The 21,420-nt window shown below is 39.7% G+C and overlaps 2 protein-coding genes across 3 annotated transcripts; one reads left to right on the top strand and one right to left on the bottom strand.

The window, feature by feature from the left end:
* The first annotated feature begins 4,147 nt into the window (after positions 1 to 4,147).
* slc25a4 (solute carrier family 25 member 4) lies at positions 4,148 to 8,691 on the top strand. The gene is made up of 4 exons (XM_063008546.1): positions 4,148 to 4,327; positions 6,653 to 7,139; positions 7,216 to 7,356; positions 8,202 to 8,691. Exons 1-4 carry the CDS (start codon positions 4,214 to 4,216, stop codon positions 8,357 to 8,359), a joined length of 900 nt encoding a protein of 299 aa, XP_062864616.1. The 5' UTR covers positions 4,148 to 4,213; the 3' UTR covers positions 8,360 to 8,691.
* Positions 8,692 to 9,322: 631 nt separating this feature from the next.
* cfap97 (cilia and flagella associated protein 97) lies at positions 9,323 to 20,233 on the bottom strand. 2 transcript variants are annotated; one of them, XM_063008867.1, is made up of 5 exons: positions 20,096 to 20,233; positions 16,171 to 17,237; positions 15,633 to 15,928; positions 11,870 to 11,996; positions 9,323 to 9,916 (listed from the first exon to the last, which is right to left on the bottom strand). In XM_063008867.1, the coding sequence occupies exons 2-5, from the start codon at positions 17,210 to 17,212 to the stop codon at positions 9,831 to 9,833; spliced, it is 1,551 nt and encodes a 516-aa protein (XP_062864937.1). In that variant the 5' UTR covers positions 17,213 to 17,237; positions 20,096 to 20,233; the 3' UTR covers positions 9,323 to 9,830. The 2 variants fall into 2 exon arrangements, with proteins under 2 accessions (XP_062864937.1, XP_062864936.1); XM_063008866.1 differs by lacking the exon at positions 20,096 to 20,233 and having other exon boundaries at positions 16,171 to 18,482.
* Positions 20,234 to 21,420: the final 1,187 nt, after the last annotated feature.

Below are 21,420 nucleotides of genomic sequence, written 5' to 3'. Positions count from 1 at the left end.
GTGACCGGACCCTGAGGAAGATTGTGGAGAAGGGCCGATTCCAGACCTTGGGGGACCTGCGGAAGCAGTGGACTGAGTCTGGAGTAGAAACATCCAGAGCCACCGTGCACAGGCGTGTGCAGGAAATGGGCTACAGGTGCCGCATTCCCCAGGTCAAGCCACTTTTGAACCAGAAACAGCGGCAGAAGCGCCTGACCTGGGCTACAGAGAAGCAGCACTGGACTGTTGCTCAGTGGTCCAAAGTACTGTTTTCGGAAATCAAGGTGCCAGAGTCTGGAGGAAGACTGGGGAGAAGGAAATGCCAAAATGCCTGAAGTCCAGTGTCAAGTACCCACAGTCAGTGATGGTCTGGGGTGCCATGTCAGCTGCTGGTGTTGGTCCACTGTGTTTTATCAAGGGCAGGGTCAATGCAGCTAGCTATCAGGAGATTTTGGAGCACTTCATGCTTCCATCTGCTGAAAAGCTTTATGGAGATGAAGATTTCATTTTTCAGCACGACTTGGCACCTGCTCACAGTGCCAAAACCACTGGTGAATGGTTTACTGACCATGGTATTACTGTGCTCAATTGGCCTGCCAACTCTCCTGACCTGAACCCCATAGAGAATCTGTGGGATATTGTGAAGAGAAAGTTGAGAGACACAAGACCCAACACTCTGGATGAGCTTAAGGCCGCTATCGAAGCATCCTGGGCCTCCATAACACCTCAGCAGTGCCACAGGCTGATTGCCTCCATGCCACGCCGCATTGAAGCAGTCATTTCTGCAAAAGGATTCCCGACCAAGTATTGAGTGCATAACTGAACATAATTATTTGAAGGTTGACTTTTTTTGTATTAAAAACACTTTTCTTTTATTGGTCGGATGAAATATGCTAATTTTTTGAGATAGGAATTTTGGGTTTTCATGAGCTGTATGCCAAAATCATCAGTATTAAAACAATAAAAGACCTGAAATATTTCAGTTGGTGTGCAATGAATCTAAAATATATGAAAGTTTAATTTTTATCATTACATTATAGAAAATAATGAACTTCATCACAATATGCTAATTTTTTGAGAAGGACCTGTATATGGACTGAGCCGGTATGGTATCGGGTTTTCCCGAGAGTTATAATTTTATATATTGATTTAAATAAGTATAAGAAAAGAAATAGAAAGAGCAGAAAGTTTTAAGAAAAGAAAAGTGAGAGGAAAGAGAAAAGAAAGAAATTAGACAGTATTATTGAAAGTGAACAGTGTTGTGGAGGTGATTCGTGGATTATTCATGTTCACCTTTGTGAGATTTCTTCCAGTTTGGTCTGGATCTCTCTCACTGTTTGCTTATTTTGTTTGTGAGATCTCGTTATTCAGATATTATAAACACTTAATGCATTTCATTAATGTTGTGTGCAAACACATGGGTGCCACCTGTATAGTTAGTGGGTAAGCACAATATATATATATATATATATATATATATATATATATATATATATATATATATATATATATATATATATATATATATATATATTTATTTATTTATTTATTTTATTTTTTTTGTACTGGTTAAATTCAGCTCAGGACAGTCTTCTATACCAGGCATATCCAAAGTCTGGTCCAGACAGTTTCTGAGTTTTTAATTTGTTAGAAATTCAGATAGTTCGTTCTGAATGTTTCGATTTGTTCATCTGAGTGCTTACGTTTAGTTACTTTGCTGTGTGAAAATAAAATGATTAAATAACAAATATATTTATATGCATCTTTTATCGTTTTAAATAGTCATCTGGTGCTGTTGGCCTTCGGGCACATTCACATTATCAAATCTGGCCCTCCTTTAAAAAAAAAAGACACCCCTGCTTTACACTGAAGTTACACAAGCACAATAATGTACAAATATTCTTATTCTGCACAGTGGATGCAAACCTTGTGCTGGTGAATAATAAACATTAAAAGCAAGTTAAAGTAAACATCCAGGTGGGGTGGTCCGGGTCCTTTCTGTGTGGAGTTTGCATGTTCTCCTTGTGTCTGTGTGGGTTTCCTCCAGAGGCTCCGGTTTCCTCTCACAATCCAAAGACGTGCAAGTGAGGTGAATTGGAGACACGTTTGACATTTAAACTTGTGAACTGATTAATCCTGTTTAACCAGTAACTGCTGTGTAAAACATGATACACTGCTAATAAATAAATAAAGTCAACATTATTATTATTCACCTCACACAGCACTTACATTATATCCACTCAAAATCAAATCCACTACACAAAGCCTGCAAAATGTCGAGAGGTCTGAATACTCTCTGAATCAAATAGACTTGTCCCAAGTGTATGTAAAACTTTGACTTGATCTCTTAGCATGCGTATGCTGTGTTGGACACTCCTGGTTTCACAACTTGACCTTGGCAGTGAATTTGAGATCTTGTTCCTTGGTCATGTGCACTGGGCATCTGGGCAAAATATCCTGTCTGAAAAAGCTTTGACCCCTGTATTCACACTTATCCTACATAATAATAAACGTGTTTTTTTTAGTAACTAAATGATGAACACATTTTTTTCATTCTGATTGTAGCTGATAAAGTTGGAGACTTTTCTGTGCCCATATTAATTTGGCTAGTTTTACTGCATCCATTAGCATTAATGCCTTAAGCATCAATCAGGAAACCTGGCCCAGGTCGTGTTTTAAACCCAAATTCTGGAATATTGGACAGATCTGTAAAGTTAGAAGCCTCTGGAAGATGGAGAACACTGTTCACAGTTAAACAAGCCCCTTTACAACCCTAAGCCCCTATTCCAAAGTCAGTGCTAAAGCTTGACCAAAGTTTGCTGCTGATCACATGGGCAGACACAAAGAAAAACTTTCTGGAGGAGAGTTCAGAGATCAGATAAAACAATTGCATTCAGCCCCAATAACACTGTACCTACTGTCATGTATGATGATATTATGCGTTGAGGCTGCCCAAAACTAGTTTGATGGTTATGAAGTTCCTGATCATGGGAAGAAAAAAGTTGAGGGACATAAAACCACAAAATGCAGCTGTATGTACGTATATACTGTATATATTTTTGTATGTATATAATTTTAACAATACTTTTTAGAAAAAAGGGCTCGGAGGTTAGCCTAGTGAACTGAATGTCACTGGTTCAAGACTCACCACTGCCAAGCTATCATTGTTGGGCCTTTTTAAACAAGACCCTAAACTTTTAATTCATTTTGGTACTGTTTTGTCCAGATTTTTAAATCAGTGTATGTATACTTTAAAGTGTATTTACATTCGTGTGCAGGCAGTTCAGTGGGTAGCACTGTCGCCTCACAGCAAAAATTTCCTGGGTTCGATCCCCAAGTGGGGCGGTCTGGGTCCTTTCTGTGTGGAATTTGCATGTGGATCCAAACCTTGTGCTTGTGAATAATAAACATTAAAAGCAAGTTAAAGTAAACATTCAGGTGGGGCAGTCTGGGTCCTTTCTTTGTGTAATTTGCATGTTCTCCCCATGTCTGCCTGGGTTTTCTCCAGGAGATCCAATTTCCTCCAACAGTCCAAAGATGTGCAAGTGAGGTGAATTGGAGATACAAAATTGTCCATGACTGTGTTTCACATTAAACTTGTTAACTGGTGAACGCTTGTGTAATCTGTTCTGTCATTAATGTAACCAAAGTGTGTAAAACATGACGTTAAAATCCTAATAAATTACTAAAATAACATTCATGTGCAGTATTTTTGGAGGTTAATTCTGTAAAACATATTTTGTACTTCTCCCCTTATATTTAGTAATACAAACTTTACATGCATTTATTCAAAAAGTTCTACATGTATCCTACAGTGCTTTGTATTACTTTATGATATTCATGTATATTTGATCACCTCAGGTTAGTCTCTACACTTTAGTACTGATGCTGAATTACAGTGTAATGATTATAAGGTGAATAAATCCTCAGGTAATTAAATAAATGAACCCCTCTGTATAATGAATTTGTCCTTTAATCGTCCCTCAGGTTTATATCTCGGTGGTATCGCACATGCATGGCGTTGGGGCGCGCGCTCTCTGACCCGGGTGTTTATCCAGACCCTGCTGTGGGTTCGGTGGCGCGCGCGTCCGTCATGCGCTCTTCTCGCGATAGTTGCGGGCTATATGAGGCGCGCGCCGGCGCGTGGGCTCGTCCATTCTGAGGGTCCGCGGGTCGCGTGTGTGAGAGACAGACAGACAGTTTGACATACATACAGACAGACAGACAGACAGACATGCTGAGTGAGGGCGTCGTGAGCTTCCTGAAGGATTTCCTGGCGGGTGGAATCGCTGCAGCCATCTCCAAAACTGCAGTGGCCCCCATCGAGAGGGTCAAACTGCTGCTACAGGTAATTTATAATAATAATGATAATAATAATAATGATAATAATAATGATAATAATGGTAATGATAATGATGATGATAATAATAATGATAATAATAATAATGATATAATAATAATGATAATGATAATAAAAATAATAATGATATGATAATAATAATAATAATAATATTAATAATAATAATATAATAATAGTGATAATGATAAGAAAAATAATAATAATAATAATGATAAGAAAAATAATGATGATGATAATAATAATAATTATAATGATAAAAATAATGATGATGATGATGATGATAATAATAATGATAATAATAATAATGATATAATAATAATGATAATGATAATAAAAATAATAATGATATGATAATAATAATAATAATATTAATAATAATAATATAATAATAGTGATAATGATAAGAAAAATAATAATAATGATAAGAAAAATAATGATGATAATAATAATAATTATAATGATAAAAATAATGATGATGATGATGATAATAATACAGATAATAATGATACGTCTAAATCGCTCTGGATAAGAGCTGTTATAATATAAGAGCTGGATAATAATGTCTGCTAAATGCTAATCATTTGAATGTAATAATAATAATAACAATAATAATAATAATAATAATAATAATAATTTTTTCTAAGATAAACATCCATATATTAATTATATAATAATTATGTAGATACAATACTATTATATTATAAACGGTTAAAATACAAATAAGAATACAAATATAAAATAATATATAAAATATGTAATATTAACAGCAACCTTATAACACACAATCATATCACAAGTATTAATGATGATGATAATAATAATAATAATAATAATACAAAATATACAAAACAACAGCTAAAAAAATAAACAGAAATAGTAACAGAAATAAAACTAAACCAATTATAAAAAAAAATTATAATAATAAACTAATAATAATCAACGATTAATAAGATATTTATAATTGTAAATACTTTGTATTATTAATTTGCAATATTCACTTAGATTGATTATATGAATAACAATATGAGGTAACATTTTAAGAAGGTTTTGTATTAATTAATTAATTCCTGAATTAATCTGTATATTTTAATGTTTTATTCTATTAAAAATGGTCATGACGTGTATTTCTGTCAAGCTGGATTTACACCCATGTACGCTTTGCTTATTTATGCAACTGTCATGTAGTGTTCATATCTGTACTCTTCTGTCATCTGTTTCTTAAAGCTTGTATCCTAAACTGCAAGTGCCTTTAAAACCAAAACAGCTGTGTTTATTTCTCTAAGGTAGTTTTACATTTTCTCTAGTTCTTGCTAATACAAAAATATACAAGCTGTACTGGTGATTGCAGTAAATGCACTGATGGTCACTAATGTACAATAAAGTGATTTAGCTTTGAAGGGCTCAGATTCTGATGATGGGAAGTTGGAGGTCATGAGGACTTTACATACGGACCTGCACAACAGGTGTTCTGTACTTTACAAAACAGCCTCATTCATTACAAAGCTTGTCCTCACATGGTTATTGCTTTGAAGACATTTATCATATGGTCAATGTTTTAGTAATAATATCAATGTATTGACTTTGACTGAATCGCAGCAAGTCGGCAAAAACGTGGGTGCATGGAGCAGGGATAGCTGGTGTGAATTCAGCACTAAAATTAGCTTCAAACTGGCAACCCAATACTCAGAGCCCCCACATGGGTGTAATTCTCAGTGCGGCCTCGTTGATGCATGTGGTCGATCTGATCCTTCTTAGAAAAAGCCAAACTCGTTTACTGGAACAAGAGGACGAATAAAAAGATGTGACAAAGGAACCAGAAACGTATTTAATTAGAGAGATTCAAGAATGTTGTTTAGTAATGTAGTATTTAAGGAAATATTTAAGGATTTAAGTCTTTGCTCAAGGGCACATCTTTGGCTCTGAACCAGCCCTGAACTGAACTGACAGTCTTGCAGTCCTTAGAAGAGTCTTCTAAGTTTCCATGTTCCACTCCCCTACACAGGCATAGTACAGTCGTCCCTCAGATTGGTCCTAAAGTACCCCTGCCCCATACAGATGGTTTAACCTGCTATTACACAAATCTATGAATGATGGACACATCTGTATGGTGTATCCCTACCAGCACAGATTTTAAAATATGACCTGAACCTCTTCTAGGAGCCTTTACTTGAAATAGGAACTGTTGGGACCCTATGAAATCTAAAGAAATAGGTCCTGGGCATTCAAAATGTAAGATTCTGAGTTGATGACTGGTAGGTCGCCTTGTTGAGAAAGCTCTCCAATCAGTATTAACACAAACTCCTTTACCTCTAGGTCCAGCATGCCAGCAAACAGATCACAGTTGAGACACAGTACAAAGGCATCATGGACTGTGTAGTGAGGATCCCCAAAGAGCAAGGCTTTCTGAGCTTCTGGCGTGGAAACCTGGCCAATGTGATCAGGTACTTCCCTACTCAGGCTCTCAACTTCGCCTTCAAGGACAAGTACAAGAAGGTCTTCCTTGGTGGCGTTGACAAAAACACCCAGTTCTGGCGCTACTTTGCTGGTAACCTGGCGTCTGGTGGTGCCGCCGGTGCCACATCTCTCTGCTTCGTGTACCCACTGGACTTTGCTAGGACCCGCTTGGCTGCTGACATTGGCAAAGGCGCAGCTGAGAGGGAGTTCACCGGCCTGGGTAACTGCCTTGCTAAGATCTTCAAGTTAGATGGTATCAAAGGACTCTACCTTGGCTTTAATGTGTCTGTCCAGGGTATCATTATCTACAGGGCTGCCTACTTCGGAGTCTACGACACCGCTAAAGGTAAAATTCGGACATTGATTTGTGCTTTAACTTGGTTACCAAACACTTAGTAAGACTTTTGAATGCCCCCTTACAGGCATGCTGCCAGACCCCAAGAACACACACATCGTCATCAGCTGGATGATTGCTCAGACGGTCACGGCAGTGGCTGGTATTATCTCCTATCCTTTTGACACCGTCAGACGTCGTATGATGATGCAGTCTGGACGCAAAGGAGGTGAGTAAAGTTCATTCATAAATAAAATTAAGAAAATAGTATTGATTGCTTAAGTTGTGAAAATGGCACCATTGTGAAAAGCCAGAGGTTTAAATCTCAGCTGTGCTATCTGCTGGTCAGTCACCCACACAGACACAATTGGGACTGTGTAAGGGACGCTTGTATAAAAGATTCACTGATGGTTGTGTGCAACTCTCAGTACGCGATACAGCTCTCTGTTAGATCCCATCTGATACAGTCCAACACTGACAGACCTTCTTAAATCGTTAAGCTAATTAACAAGTACCAGTGAGAGTGTGAAAGCGGTTAAAATGATAAACGACACTAGGAAGAGGTCCTTAAAGACCAGGATTGGGAAAACTCCATGTGTGGTGCAAAGTAGGCAATTCTGAGATTCTATGACATGCATTGTGTTCAGATTCGTTGTACTTTATAAGTAATCAAGTAAGTAAGTAAGTAAGTAAAATCTATTTAAATAGCACTTTTCATGGATAAGAATCACAAAGTGCTTTACATAAACATTACATGACATAAAATATATACACTCATCTACATAATAAACCACACAACATAAAATACAATAATAAAAAAATTAAGGATAATATAAGGAGTGGTGTTTTTAATAAGTTAGGGTTTTTTTGCAAGTGCTTAAAATGCTGCTACCTCAAAAAAGCCTCAAAAGGTATCTCTATAAATGTCTCTGATCTCTGACAATTCACACATGGGTTGCCATTGATAATATTAAAAGACCAGAGACACTATTCATCACAGGAATTTGATGAAATGAAATAGTGTGAGTTCATACAGCTGACGTTTTAATATGCCCGTCTGTCCCCTTGCAACAGCCGACATCATGTACAAGGGTACAATCGACTGCTGGAAGAAGATCGTCAAGGACGAGGGGCCAAAGGCCTTCTTCAAGGGCGCCTGGTCAAACGTGCTGCGAGGAATGGGTGGCGCTTTCGTACTTGTCCTTTACGATGAGATCAAGAAGTACACATAAAGTTCAACACCCCCATCCCAGATCCAGCTTACCAAGCGGAGACCCTCAACACTGTGAATGTCTTAATCTGGCTAGAAGTATTCCAAGTGTGTAAGAGCGAGAGGAAGCAGCCACTTCATCGTCCGCTCCTAAACCTGTGTAAATATATTGACCCTAACCCTGACGCACCTTAGATCACGACTGCCCCGTCTGGTTTACTCTCAATACGCAAAGATTATATGGTTTGTTTTCTTACTTTGGGAGCAGAAGTGCTCTGCAAACGGAAGAAGCAAGTGCCCGTCCACTGTAAGGTCATATGTCTTGTGTTCTTTTAATAAAAATAAACTGGAAAACACTGTCTTTTGTCTTCTATTATCTATTAAATCCATTTATTTATCCCCTTATTTATTTTAGTAAGCACCTAGTCCTTAGTAAGATCTTAGGTAGGAATACACCCAGTACAGGCCTTAGTCTATTGCAAAGCATCACTTAATTCCCCATGCACTTAATCACAATTAGAAGCAATTCAAAGCAGCCAATCTACCTACCTCCCCAGAAAAATAAGAGGAAACCAGGGTAGCCGAAAGACACAAGGATGGTAAAAACGAGAGATTCTAAGCTTCACAAGATTGCACTGGGTGTCTACATAAGACTCCTATGTCTGCAGATTTGCTGTTATGTAATAATAACTGATTTTGGATGTGTCCGTGGCTTTAAAAGAGGTTAAACCTCTTTTACGCTACAGAAGAAACAAACACCACATCATAGCTCAATTTAGGTCACATGACAAGGAGAATACAATAAAATATAGTGACAGACAACTCCGTCTCGCTGCATTCAAGCAATAACCACGTGAGAGGCTCAGTAAGTGGAAGTGGGCGCGTGTCTGTGGGTTAATGTGGGTCAAAAGGGTCAGCATGGTCCGCATAGCAGTGCAAATGCCTTCTGTGTAATATGTCTGTTCAGCATTCAAGTGTCACACAATAAATTATATACCTTTATTTCAAAAACAAAACAATATCAAATATATAATTTGTATATCATTTATACTTCATGATTGTTATTCTATTATCACACATAAAGCGCTCTTCTTACAGTGAACAGTTAAACTAAAGCTAACCGCTATTTTAAACACCCAAAAGCATAACGGAACTAATTTCAGTTTAGGTCAAAGGTTTGCATACACTTGTAAGACACAGTATTGGGATTTTTTGCAACTGCTCTTTTATTTATGAGTAAATTTTAGTTTTGGAAACAGACGAGGCTGCTGCCTGTACAAGTGCATGTAAACCTTTGATCTTAAAATGTGAATTTCTTATGAACTGAGTAAAATGGCATACTTGTGGTCCTGTTGTGCATCACAAACTCACTCTCCTCACAACCCTGGTGTCAGATTCTGTATTACGAGAAAATGGATCTTCTTTAAATGGTGAATAAAAAGAAAAATGAATTAGACTAAGGCTGGGCAGAGGTTTACATGAGATAGTCCGGGTCAGGACCAGGCTGGTCGTGGAGCTGTGGTTCTGCTGGGTTTTGCCGTGTCGGGTCTGGTGGTACTGCAAGGTCTGGAGGACTTTCCTGTGGAAGATCAAATTTACTAAACAGATGTCCACTAATACAGCTACAGTCAAAGTCAAAAGCATGCATACGCCTGTAAGGTACATGTACACCCACCAGGCTACACCTACAACACAGAGGAAGTACGTTGTTGTAATGTAGTCCATCTGTGTCTCTGTACACTTTGCCACATCCCTTACCTCACCATGGGCTTAGAGGCTTCTGTACATAAAGAAAACCCCCGACTTTGTGTGTTGACAAGCTTTGTTTCCTGTTTCCTGTAAACATCCGTCTCGAGGCTCATAACAATGTAAATTCAGTTTGACTGTGGGCAAAGTGACCTATTTTCAGTAGTTACTAATTCAGTGCAGACCATGAAGTGACAATCAAGGTTCGGATAGAAAACTCATACAACAAGACCTTTGTACAATGTGCAGTCAATTCATATGGGCACAAGCGGTAGTAAATCATCATTTTTGTGAGGAATTTTTCATTTACACGAATACCAATGAGTAGGACATCATATTCCAACAGCATGGGTATTAACGTGGAGCTGCTGCTATAACGGCCTCCTCTTGGTAGGAATGTGTGCATATTCAGTTAAAAGAGTATTTGTGAGATCAGGTATTGTATGGTTCAATTCATCGCAAAGGTGTTTAGTGGTGATATTTTGACTGAAAGAGCAAACTCCCAGAGACACAGTCCAAACTCTTTTTGGGGAAGAGCGCAGACCCGGATGGACTGGGTGGATAGGTTGGATGGATGAATGAATGGATGGATGGATTGGATTGGATTGGATTGGAATGGATGGATGGATGGGTGGAATGGATGGATGGGATGGGATGGATTGGATTGGATTGGATGGATGGGTGGATGATTGGATTGGATTGGATTGGAATGGATGGATGGGTGGATGACTGGAATGGATTGGATTGGAATGAATGGATGGATGAATGGAGGAATGGAATGGATGGATGAATGGATGGATGGATGAATGGAATGGATAAATGGGATGGATGGATGAATGGAATGGATGGATGGATGGATGAATGGGATGGATGGATGGATGGATGGATGGATGAATGGATGGGTGGATGGATGAATGGAATGGATGGATGGATGAATGGATGAATGGGATGGAATGGATTGGAATGGATGGGTGGATGATTGAATGGATGAATGGAATGGATGAATGGAATGGATGAATGAATGGATGGATGAATGGAATGGATGGATGGATGGATGGATGGGATGGGATGGGATGGATTGGATTGGATTGGAATGGATGGGTGGGTGGATGATTGGATTGGATTGGATTGGAATGGATGGATGGGTGGGTGGGTGGATGATTGGAATGGAATGGATTGGATTGGAATGGGATGGATGAATGGATGGATGAATGGAATGGATGGATGAATGATTGAATGGGATTATTGGATGGATTGGATAGATGGATTGGATGAATGGATGGGTGGATGATTGGATGGATGGATGAATGATTGGATGGGATTATTGGATGGATTGGATAGATGGATTGGATGAATGGATGGGTGGATGATTGGATGGATGGATGAATGATTGGATGGGATTATTGGATGGATTGGATAGATGGATTGGATAGATGGATTGGATGAATGGATGGGTGGATGACTGGATGGATTGGATGGATGGATGATTAGATTGGATGGATGGATTGGATGGATGGATATGTTTGAAATGGTATGTTTAAGAAGCTCATATGGTCCACATATGTTAGGCCATTAGAAGTAATGTATTCAGTGTAACAATTACAGTACATATTAATAGAGGCACTTAGAAAGGGGGCAATTACTTTTCAAAGATTATGATTATATTCGTAAACCAACAAAAATGGACGGCCGAGTTTCAGGACACATAAAGAACAATCGAAACCTTAAAAAACCCTGGTGTGTGCATGTGTAGCTGTATAACTGATGACTGGAAGCATGTGTGTACCTGATGAAGGTCTGGTAGGAGGTGCATGTATTCCAAGGTACCCAGCTTGGCGCTGGTAATCTGCTAGCTGCTCTGATCTGGTCATTCCTGGAGTGGGCTTCACCGACTCCAGACGCTTCAGGAATGCCTTGAGAGACACAGAAGGAGAATGTAACGGTAATTAAGCTCATTCAACATGCTAATAGTCTGATTTACAATTTTCATAATCACTGGAAGGAGTGGGTTTTCTGAAAATACCCTCGATTTTGAAGTGTTTGCAGGGAATTTGTGCCCATTTGGTCAAAAGAGAATCTGTGAGGTCAGTATGTGATGTTGCACAAGGTTGGCTTACAATCAATGTTTCAGTTCATCCAATAGGTCAATTTGGTTGAGGTTAAGGTTCTTTTCAGACCACTGGAGCTCCTCCTATCTAAACTCAACAAATCCTGTCTTGATGGACTTTGCTTTTCTTTGAAATGTTGAAACAATGTTAAAAGCACAAAAATGTCTAAACAGAATAATGAGGAGGCATGTCTACATACTTTTGCTCATCTATTGTACTTGGAGCACACATTTAGTTGGTATGTTCCCTACACTTTAGTCAGCTGCTGATGAAGACACTTATCTATCCTTCTGGCATACCTCTGCTTAACCACTTGTAGTTTAACAAATTTTTTCCAACCTTGACACAGACACTACTGTTTTACTTCTGTTCGACTTGAAGACCATGCTTCGGGACCTAATTCTTTCTAGTATTTCCCATGGTAAGGTCTCTCTATATAAACACAGCTACAAAGTTAAATAACACCAACGTTTTACACCAATAAATTAATCTTACTCTACTTAAGCTGGAGTAAGGTAATGTTTACTATGGAAGCACTTCTGTAAGTTGCTCTGGATAAGAGCGTCTGCTAAATGCCTAAATGTGAATGTAATCATCTGAAGTTCTTTCTGTACTACTTATTATTTTTTTCATATTCACTGAATGTGCACAAATTGCCACATACAGTCTTCTGAGATGCCTTCTCAAAGAAGTGGCTGGTAAAGCTTAAAAGATCAAACAGAGGTCACTCTATTTTAATGGTGTTTGATTTTGAAATAGGATGTCCAACAAGCTCATGGTCAGGTTTCCAAATACTTTTGTCTATTTAGTATATGTAAAACCTTGTCCTTCAAGGTTCCTACCAGCAATTTCACAGTCTGTGGCATTTTAAGTGAGCACAAAGGAAATTTGCTTTGGATTAAATACTTAGGTATTGATAAATTCCAAAAGAACACATCACTCATAAATCATCATTGCAGTATAAAAACCCAAACTTGTATTGCAGAGGCTGTACCAAGTGCTAGAACAGAGTGAAAAGCTTCTTGTGACCCATTGAAGGTATAAATAACCAGCGCATTGGGATCTGAATGTCACCAGCAGTCATGCCGCCTAAAGACTCTGGAAACCCTACAGTAAGCAGAAGCCGCCAAGAAGAACGTCAATGGAAATAGAGCAAAGGGTGAAGGCCAGGCTCACGGAAATGCAGGGGGCTCATGAAGCCCCCTGAATATCACCGTCATGAATCAATAACATAATAATGCAGTACAGGGTTCGACCTGGCAGGTTAGATGGAATACACTGAGAAAATTTGGTACATAAGAGAGGGGGAAAGTGACGGTGAGGGTATGCATGTGTGCGAAGGGGGAAAAAAATGATCACATGGTGGATTGGGTTACTCCTCGGTACTAAGAATAGAGGGAGAAAGAATTAGGGAGCAAGATAGTGGGGGGCATGTTTTACCCAATACTGAGTACAGTCTGTCCTAACCTCAGCCTGCTATTCAACCACCAGACTCTAAGAACTTTAAAGTTCATACATTACATTCAAATGCCATTTAGCCACAGATTTAGTACCAGTAGGTATAAGGGGACATTCTGTCAGTCACTGACTTCAAGTTCAGGTTAAGGAGTTGAAGTATTCGTGCCTGGCAGACTCTCAAGTGTGCAAGTCCGTCCCTCAGCCTCTGTAAGGAGGCGTGGCTTACGTACATCAGGCTGAGGATCATTATTAAGGTGTAGCCCCTGTGCCCATCAGTCCCAGTGAAAAAGAAGGTGTGGTCTATTAACCTGCCAAGCTCAGTTAATGAGTGTAAATGGAAGGTGTGGCCTTTGTACCTGTCAAGCTCGTTAAGGTAATTAAGGTGAGGCTTATGTGCCTGTCTGTCAGAATGTAGGTGTAAGGTGTGGCCTTTATACCTGACAGTCCCTGTGAAAAAAAAAGGTGTGGTCTTTGTACCTGGCCTTCATGTCTACCAGTACCAGCGTAGAAGACTAGAGGACTTGGAACTAACTGGCACTATCAGTCCCAGAAAAGGTGCACATTTTATCATCATGGAAAAAGAGACACACCTCAGAATGTATAATACACAAAATACAACAACCGTCGCAAACCATTCCAGCAAATAAAATTATAATAAATTATAATACTACTAATCATATGTAATTCATCTTATAAACCTATGGAGTAATTGTGTGACGCGTGTGAACTTCCAGACCTTCATCTTCAACCATGTGCATCAGTATTCAATCATTTCACCATTCACTAGTTCACTAGGGTCCATATACTTTTCTCTAACAGGATCACAGTTTAGGATCAGGTGGAAGATCTGGTGGGTTGAGAAGAAGACTTCTGTTACTGTGCAGACTACAGGGGTGAAAAGTCGTTGGATGAGTCGGTAAGAGTTGTAGTTGTATGGGCAGGTTGTAAAAGTAAACAAGTAGCCTTAGCCAGCTTAGTCTTGTAGTGTCAGACTTTTTAAGTTTCCTTATTTCTGAGACAACAATATCAAATACTATTCATTAAATATTGAAACGTTTCTTCGCTTGTGTACAGCAAGGAAAAGTCTGCAGGCTAGTCCTTAAGGCTTCGGTGTGGGTGCTGCCATTTACAAACATATTTTTTGTGACTTTTCCCAGACAAATCTTGTTAAGAGTTAGCTGTTGGCCTTGCAGCTATGATTCTCAATCTGTGAGTCCTCCAGCTGTCTCTGTTTATCTAGCTCAGGCCCCTGCTTCTGCTGCTCGAATAGAGGGAAAAGTATAGGACTCAAAAAGTGGGCTGAGAGTCTCTCTAGTGGTCATACGATGCACATGTCTTCTGTAGCTTCTCTTCTCAGTCAGTGGAGAAAATGCCCACAATGGGACATAGTAGAGCAACTAACAACTACACCATTTAGTTCCACTAGTCCTGGTCACCCAGATGAAGTGTTATTTTTGATAATAATGCACACCCTATTTGCTCATCTAGTGTACATACCTCCCATCTTTGGGATAAACTGAAACACTTTTCTTGTGGAAGGCCTTTTAAGAGGTGAGGAGACTGGAATAGTAGGTGTTCTACATCAGTGCACATGGTTTTGTAATGTGAGGTCCAACAATAATAAAAATACATATATGTGGCCATGCTTTAAAAAACAATAAACACAAAATGGCCTTTGAGCAGGGGTGTCCAAACTTTTTGCATAAGACTCCAAGTCTATTAAGATTTGCCTTCTTCCACAAATACTGATTAAACTTGGCTAACTCGAACAACATGTAATCAAAGCACAGTAACATACAGCCCACATATTGACTGACTAAATTAACTTCGAGTCCAAGCAGAGTCGGCCACTTGGCCTTCAGCAGATTCCAAGTGATTCAGGACGCAGCCCCAACCCTCTATCCACTGTTATCATGTAGCAGCTAGCTCTTTCTGACAGGACCACTGACAGTACAACAGAACTGACAGAGATCAGACACTAACCAGGTTCTCTTTCTGGATGCGCTGCTGCTCCTTCTGCCTGTTGAGGGTGGTGTGGTAGAGGCGTACAGGAGGGGAAGTGGAGCAATTGGTGGAACGAGACAAGGAGCGAGAGGGGGAGCGTGAAAGCTGGAGCAGCAGCCGCTGGTTCTCGCGTTCAATGCGTCGCACCTCGTCGCTGGTAAAGGAGTAGTTCTTACGCTGACGGCTGGAGCTGCTCCTGCTGCTGCTTATGGAGGCGCAGCCAGGGCTGGAGACTTGGAGCAACCTGTCCATCGGTCTGCTGCCTTTTGAGACGGCTAAATCAGGAGGGGTAGAAGTAAAAGAGAAACAGAAAGAAAATCATTTGGACAATAAAACCTATACAGTGCCTTCTTTAAATGCCACAGTCTCTTGCTCGTTCAGCTAAAGTTTAAATACACCAGTAAGTGATGATTTCTGCAACTGTTCTTAGTACAACAAGATAAAATACCTATTATATTTATTCATATGCGAGCCAAGAGAGTCTAAAAAACAAACAAACGGCAAATGTGATACCCACCCGATCCTTTCTCATCATCCGTATCTGAGTGCTTGGCCTTTCCTGAATCCTTTTCTGCAACATCCTTCTGATGCGGTCCATCTGCAGTTACTAAGGCTTCATTAGACAGGACTGGATTACTAGGCAGGGCTAGGTCAACCAACTGTCGGGGACTAACTTCCGGAGTGGACAAGGGGGTAACGTCTGTTATTGTGTCTTCAGAATCGAGTGTTTCTGTAGATTTCTTTCTTTCTTTCTGCTTGCCCGAACCAGTTCGTGGTTGTCTGCGTGGAGATACGTTATGCTGGGCAGCAGAGGGCTGGTGTGAGGGGGTGGGGCTGTTCTCACCACTACTAGATGATGCAGAATGGCTAAGACTTCGTTGTCGAAATTTGCTTGTGGTTTTTTTGGGAGTGGTCTTTGACGATTTCCGGTCTTCATTCCTCCTGCTGTCAGGGTCACTCCGACGGTCGCCATCATCCTCGTTTTTAAAAACAGCATCGTCTTCTTCAGCCGATGACTCAGAGTAGGAACAGAGGCTGGACGAGTCGTCTGATTTACTCCCTCGACTCGACACTGACCCGTCAGAACAAGGGAGAGGTGAGGACCTCCTGGATGAGGCATCCGAGTCCTCCCTTTCTGACTCATCTTTTTTATCTTTGCCAGTCTCATCCCTCCTGTCCGAAGGATCTTCTCTGTCTTTAGTTTCCACCTCCTTTGTTTCTGCCCTCACACTCTTCTGATGAGAACACTCCTCTTTTCTAATAGTATCCATACATTCAGGACTAATCTCTGATATTTTCTCACTCTGAACGTCCAGCCTGGAAAGCTCTTTCTCTAGCATTTTCTCCTCATTTGTGGCATCTTCATTTTCAGTTTGCTTGATTCGACCCTCCTGGACCTTTCCATTCAGTTTAGATGTTTCAGCTCCAGCTTCATTTGGTTCCTTCTTATTGTTGTTTTCTCCATCTTTCAAATCCTGGCTGATTGTGTTGCCTGCTTCACAGTCGCTGTCAAAAAAGGAATGATCCACTTCCCCCTCAAGCTCTTTTGGACTGTACATCGTGAGCACCTGTTTCTGATGACCCCTTTTACATAAAAAATAAGAATTAGTTTGTTTATTTATTAGGATTTTAATGTCATGTTTTACACTTTGGTTACATTCATGACAGGAACGGTAGTTACTCATTTCACAAGGTTATATCAAACACAGTCATGGACAATTTAGTATCTCCAATTCACCTCGCTTGCACGTCTTTGGACTGTGGGAGGAAACCGGAGCAAACCCACGCAGACACAGGGAGAACATGCAAACTCCACACAGAAAGGACCCGGACCGCCCCACCTGGGGATCGAACCCAGGACCTTGTTGCTGTGAGGCGACAGTGCTACCCACCCTGCCGCCCAAAAATTAGTAAGCAGCATAAAGGACAGTTTCAGCAAAATGTAAATGTGAAATCTACTGAGTAATTTATTCATTTTATATTTTATTTATTGTATTAGTATTTCACTGTCAGAACAGGTAGTTACTGGTTACACAAGATTCATCAGTTCAAGTTTAATATCAAACACAGTCATGGACAATTTTGTATCTCCAATTCACCTCACTTGCACGTCTTTGGACTGTAAAAGGAGACCCACACTGACACAGGGAGAACATGCAAACTCCACACAGAAAGGACCAGGACAGCTTCACCTGGGAATCAAACCCAGGACCTTCTTGCTGTGAAGCGACAGTGCTACCCACCGAGCCACCGTGCCGCCCCCATTCAGAGTAAAGAGTGAAAAGAAAAACACTTTACACCTCACAGAAGGGTCCATGTGCTAGTCTGTGGTCCTCCATGGCTTGCATGGGTGTCATACATAAGGCACAAGTTGACAGTGAAATTGAAATTGGGCGTGTCTATTGTTTCCCAGGTTTCTGGAGACCGAAAAATGGCCCCTGCTCTCTCGATGGAAGGAATGGCACATACTAGAATTTATTTAAGTATTTATTTACCCAAATTGGTGTTGGAAAAGAAACACAATACAAAGAATAGGCAGAAATGTACATATGGATGGTTACAGAGCTATATGACCTCTGTGGGCCTAATTACAGCTGAGGAAGAAGACAGTTGTTGTGGAGAAACAAAGCTAAGGGAATGGTTTCTATGACCCACTGGGTTTGTAGATGGTTAATTAGTTAGCCATCACTCACGCTAAGGTAAATGTAGTTTCCAACAACACTGCTGGCCAAATATGTGTGGGCCAAATGAAAAAAAAAATCTTATTACACTAGAAACAATGCAGCCATATCATTAATAGTAAAATATATATTAGGAAGTCATTTCTGCCCACAGCTGTGGCGACCTATAATAACTCTCACTGGTGCAAGAGAAGGACGCAGAACCTACAATATCCACGAAAGACAATAAACCTTACTACTTGATTACTTGGTACTACCTAATTCACAATTTGCACTAATACTAGTACTGTTTTATTTGCACAGCTTTAAACTGAACAATGTCTGTAACTGCACCTTTAGGCTCCCCCCTCTTTAGTTTTTGTCCTGTTAGATGTTTTATATACATTTTAGATTTTATATCTTACTTGTATTACATTACTGTCCTAATTTTTTATTCTTTCTTGTACCTCATTGTAATGTCGTTGTGTGATGTTTGTAATAACTGTAATTGCTGCTGCGACACCGCAATTTCCCTTCAGGGATCAATAAAGTAATCAATCATTCAATCAATAATAAAAATGTATTTTACATTTATTTATTTATTTATTTATTAGGATTTATTTTACACACTTTGGTTACATTCATGACAGAAACGGTAGCTACCTGTTACACAAGAGTCATCAGTTCAAGTTTAATGTCAAGCACAGTGATGGACAATTATGTATCTCCAATTCACCTAGCTTGCTTGCTTGTCTTTGGACTGTGGGAGGAAACCCACACAGACACGGGGAGAACATGCAAACTCCACACAGAAAGGACCCAGACCGCTCCACCTGGGAATCAAACCCGGGGCTTTCGGGTGTGAGGCGACAGTGCTACCCACTGACCCACCGTGCCGCCCTATTTTACATTTAAAGTAGTTTCACAAGGAAAAGGGGAAATTCATATATACATTTACATTTTTAGCATTTAGCAGACGCCTTTATCCAAAGCGACTTACAGTACAGTTACAGTAAACAATCTGAGCAAGTGAGGGTTAAGGGCCTTGCTCAAGGGCCCAACAGCAGCAACCTGGAAGTGATGAGGCTTGAACCGGCGACCTTTTGATTACTACTCCAGTACCCTAACCACTAGGCTGTGGCTTACATACTTTATCAGGTACTTATATAGAGCCAGATTACACAGTAGACATTTCAACATATTACGTGTCTAGTTTGTTGAATAATTTTAGAAGAAAGGCCCAACTTATGCAGTGTGGATGTAGTTTCATGATATCTCCATCACCTAAGCAAAGATTAAACTGATATCTGAGGTAGGCCCGATACTTGTTTCCTTCTCCAAATCTGTAAATATAATCTACGGTTTACTTTCGATTGCTTATTTGAATTCCTTTTCATCAATTCTGTGGGCCAAGACCATACTGACAGACCTCACAAAGCTGGGTGAGGGGCGTGAATAGTCTTTAAATGTCACTATTTTTATTTTACTTTATAACATTTTAGCAAGGACACTTTTATTTGAATCAAATCGAAATAAACCACTTTTTAACACACTGCTTAAGCTACAATGCTATGTAAAGTTAATACGTTGCATCAATTACTTCGACACATAGAGGCAACGTCCCAAATCGCTACACACTAAAACACTAGTGCACTAGATACGAGTACAACTTAGTATTAAACCCTATTCAAAATGTCTGCACTTATATAGGGAACACTCCCCGATTTGATATTTACTAACAACCTATCCGTTAAATAGCACGTTAGGTGTATCAAAGCTTACCGTTAAAGCAAAACCTGATCGAAAATAGACCTCTTATGCACACAGTCGACGATAAAAGAGAATAAATAAAACATAGTATCCTTTAGTTTTATGTAAAAACATGCATAACTGTAAGAGTACTTAACTCGCTAGCAGCAGCCGCTAACTCAGAAGTGGTGCGGAAGTGAGTAGGTTCCCTAGCTACAGTAACTAAGCAACTGTATTACTACTTCTTTAATGTTTGTTGGCGGTTGGTGAGGAAACGACTGAGTGCATTACCGCCACCAGCCGGACTGCAAACGGAGTCCGGACACGCCCACTTGTTGTCTACGCCCACCTATGGACCGATGCGTCCGCCATGTTTGGAAGGTCAAGATTTGTATAGTTTATGCGATTTAGCAAGTTTCTCCTAAATAATGTCGCGGTTTAAAATGATTTTTTTGTTTCAACAATGATCATCTGGAATAGCACTTTGTTCATTATTTATTTATTAGAATTTAAACGTCATGTTTTACACACTTTCAGACAGCCCAAGTTGCAAAAACTCATTTCAGGGAGATACCCCCGGACCCCGAACTCGACCCCGACCCCCCCAAGCCAAAAAAAAAAAAAGCTAAAAAAGCTCTCGCACACAACAAAGGATATGGGTGATAAAAGAACTTTTAGGAGCTGCTAACTGAGCTACTAAGCTAACTGTTCGCGTCACAAACACATTAATGTGTACTACATAGTGCACTAGATAGTGTAAAAGATAATAGATTTATGTTCCCTACATAGTGCACTAGATTGTATATTAGAAAAGAATTTATGTTCCTTACTTAGTGCACTACTGTAGATAGTGTACTAGATAATAGACTTATGTTTCTTACATAATGCTTTAGGTAGCGTATTAGTTAACGGATTTAGGTTCCCTACATAGCGCACTAGATAGTATTTTAGATATGAATTTATGTTCCCTATGTAGTGCACTAGATAGTGAATTAGACAATTGGTTTATGTTCCCTACACAGTGCACTAGATTGTATATCAGATAACGGATTTATGTTTCCTACACAGCGCACAAGATAGTATTTTAGGTATGCATTTATGTTCCCTACACAGTGCACTAGATTGTATATCAGATCACGGATTTATGTTCCCTACACAGTGCACTAGATTGTATATCAGATCACGGATTTATGTTCCCTACATAGTGCACTAGATAGTATTTTAGATATGAATTTATGTTCCCTACATAGTGCACTAGATAGTATTTTAGGTATGAATTTATGTTCCCTACGTAGTGCACTAGATTGTATATCAGATCACGGATTTGTGTTCCCTACATAGTGCACTAGATAGTGTAT

This window comes from Trichomycterus rosablanca, chromosome 14, assembly GCF_030014385.1.
Source record: "Trichomycterus rosablanca isolate fTriRos1 chromosome 14, fTriRos1.hap1, whole genome shotgun sequence".
Classification (NCBI taxonomy): Eukaryota; Metazoa; Chordata; class Actinopteri; order Siluriformes; family Trichomycteridae; genus Trichomycterus; species Trichomycterus rosablanca.
The sequence above is the reverse complement of the archived record's forward strand: the minus strand, read 5'-3'. Positions and strand labels throughout refer to the sequence as shown.

Coding starts and splice junctions, on each gene's coding strand:
- cfap97 (XM_063008866.1), bottom strand. CDS start 17,338: ATGAGTAACTACCGTTCCTGTCATGAATGTAACCAAAGTGTAAAACAT. Junction 11,997..15,632: donor GCATCCAGAAAGAGAACCTG/GTTAGTGTCTGA, acceptor GTGTCTCTCAAG/GCATTCCTGAAGCGTCTGGA. Junction 9,917..11,869: donor TCCTACCAGACCTTCATCAG/GTACACACATGC, acceptor GATCTTCCACAG/GAAAGTCCTCCAGACCTTGC.
- slc25a4 (XM_063008546.1), top strand. CDS start 4,214: ATGCTGAGTGAGGGCGTCGTGAGCTTCCTGAAGGATTTCCTGGCGGGT. Junction 7,140..7,215: donor AGTCTACGACACCGCTAAAG/GTAAAATTCGGA, acceptor GCCCCCTTACAG/GCATGCTGCCAGACCCCAAG. Junction 7,357..8,201: donor GCAGTCTGGACGCAAAGGAG/GTGAGTAAAGTT, acceptor CCCTTGCAACAG/CCGACATCATGTACAAGGGT.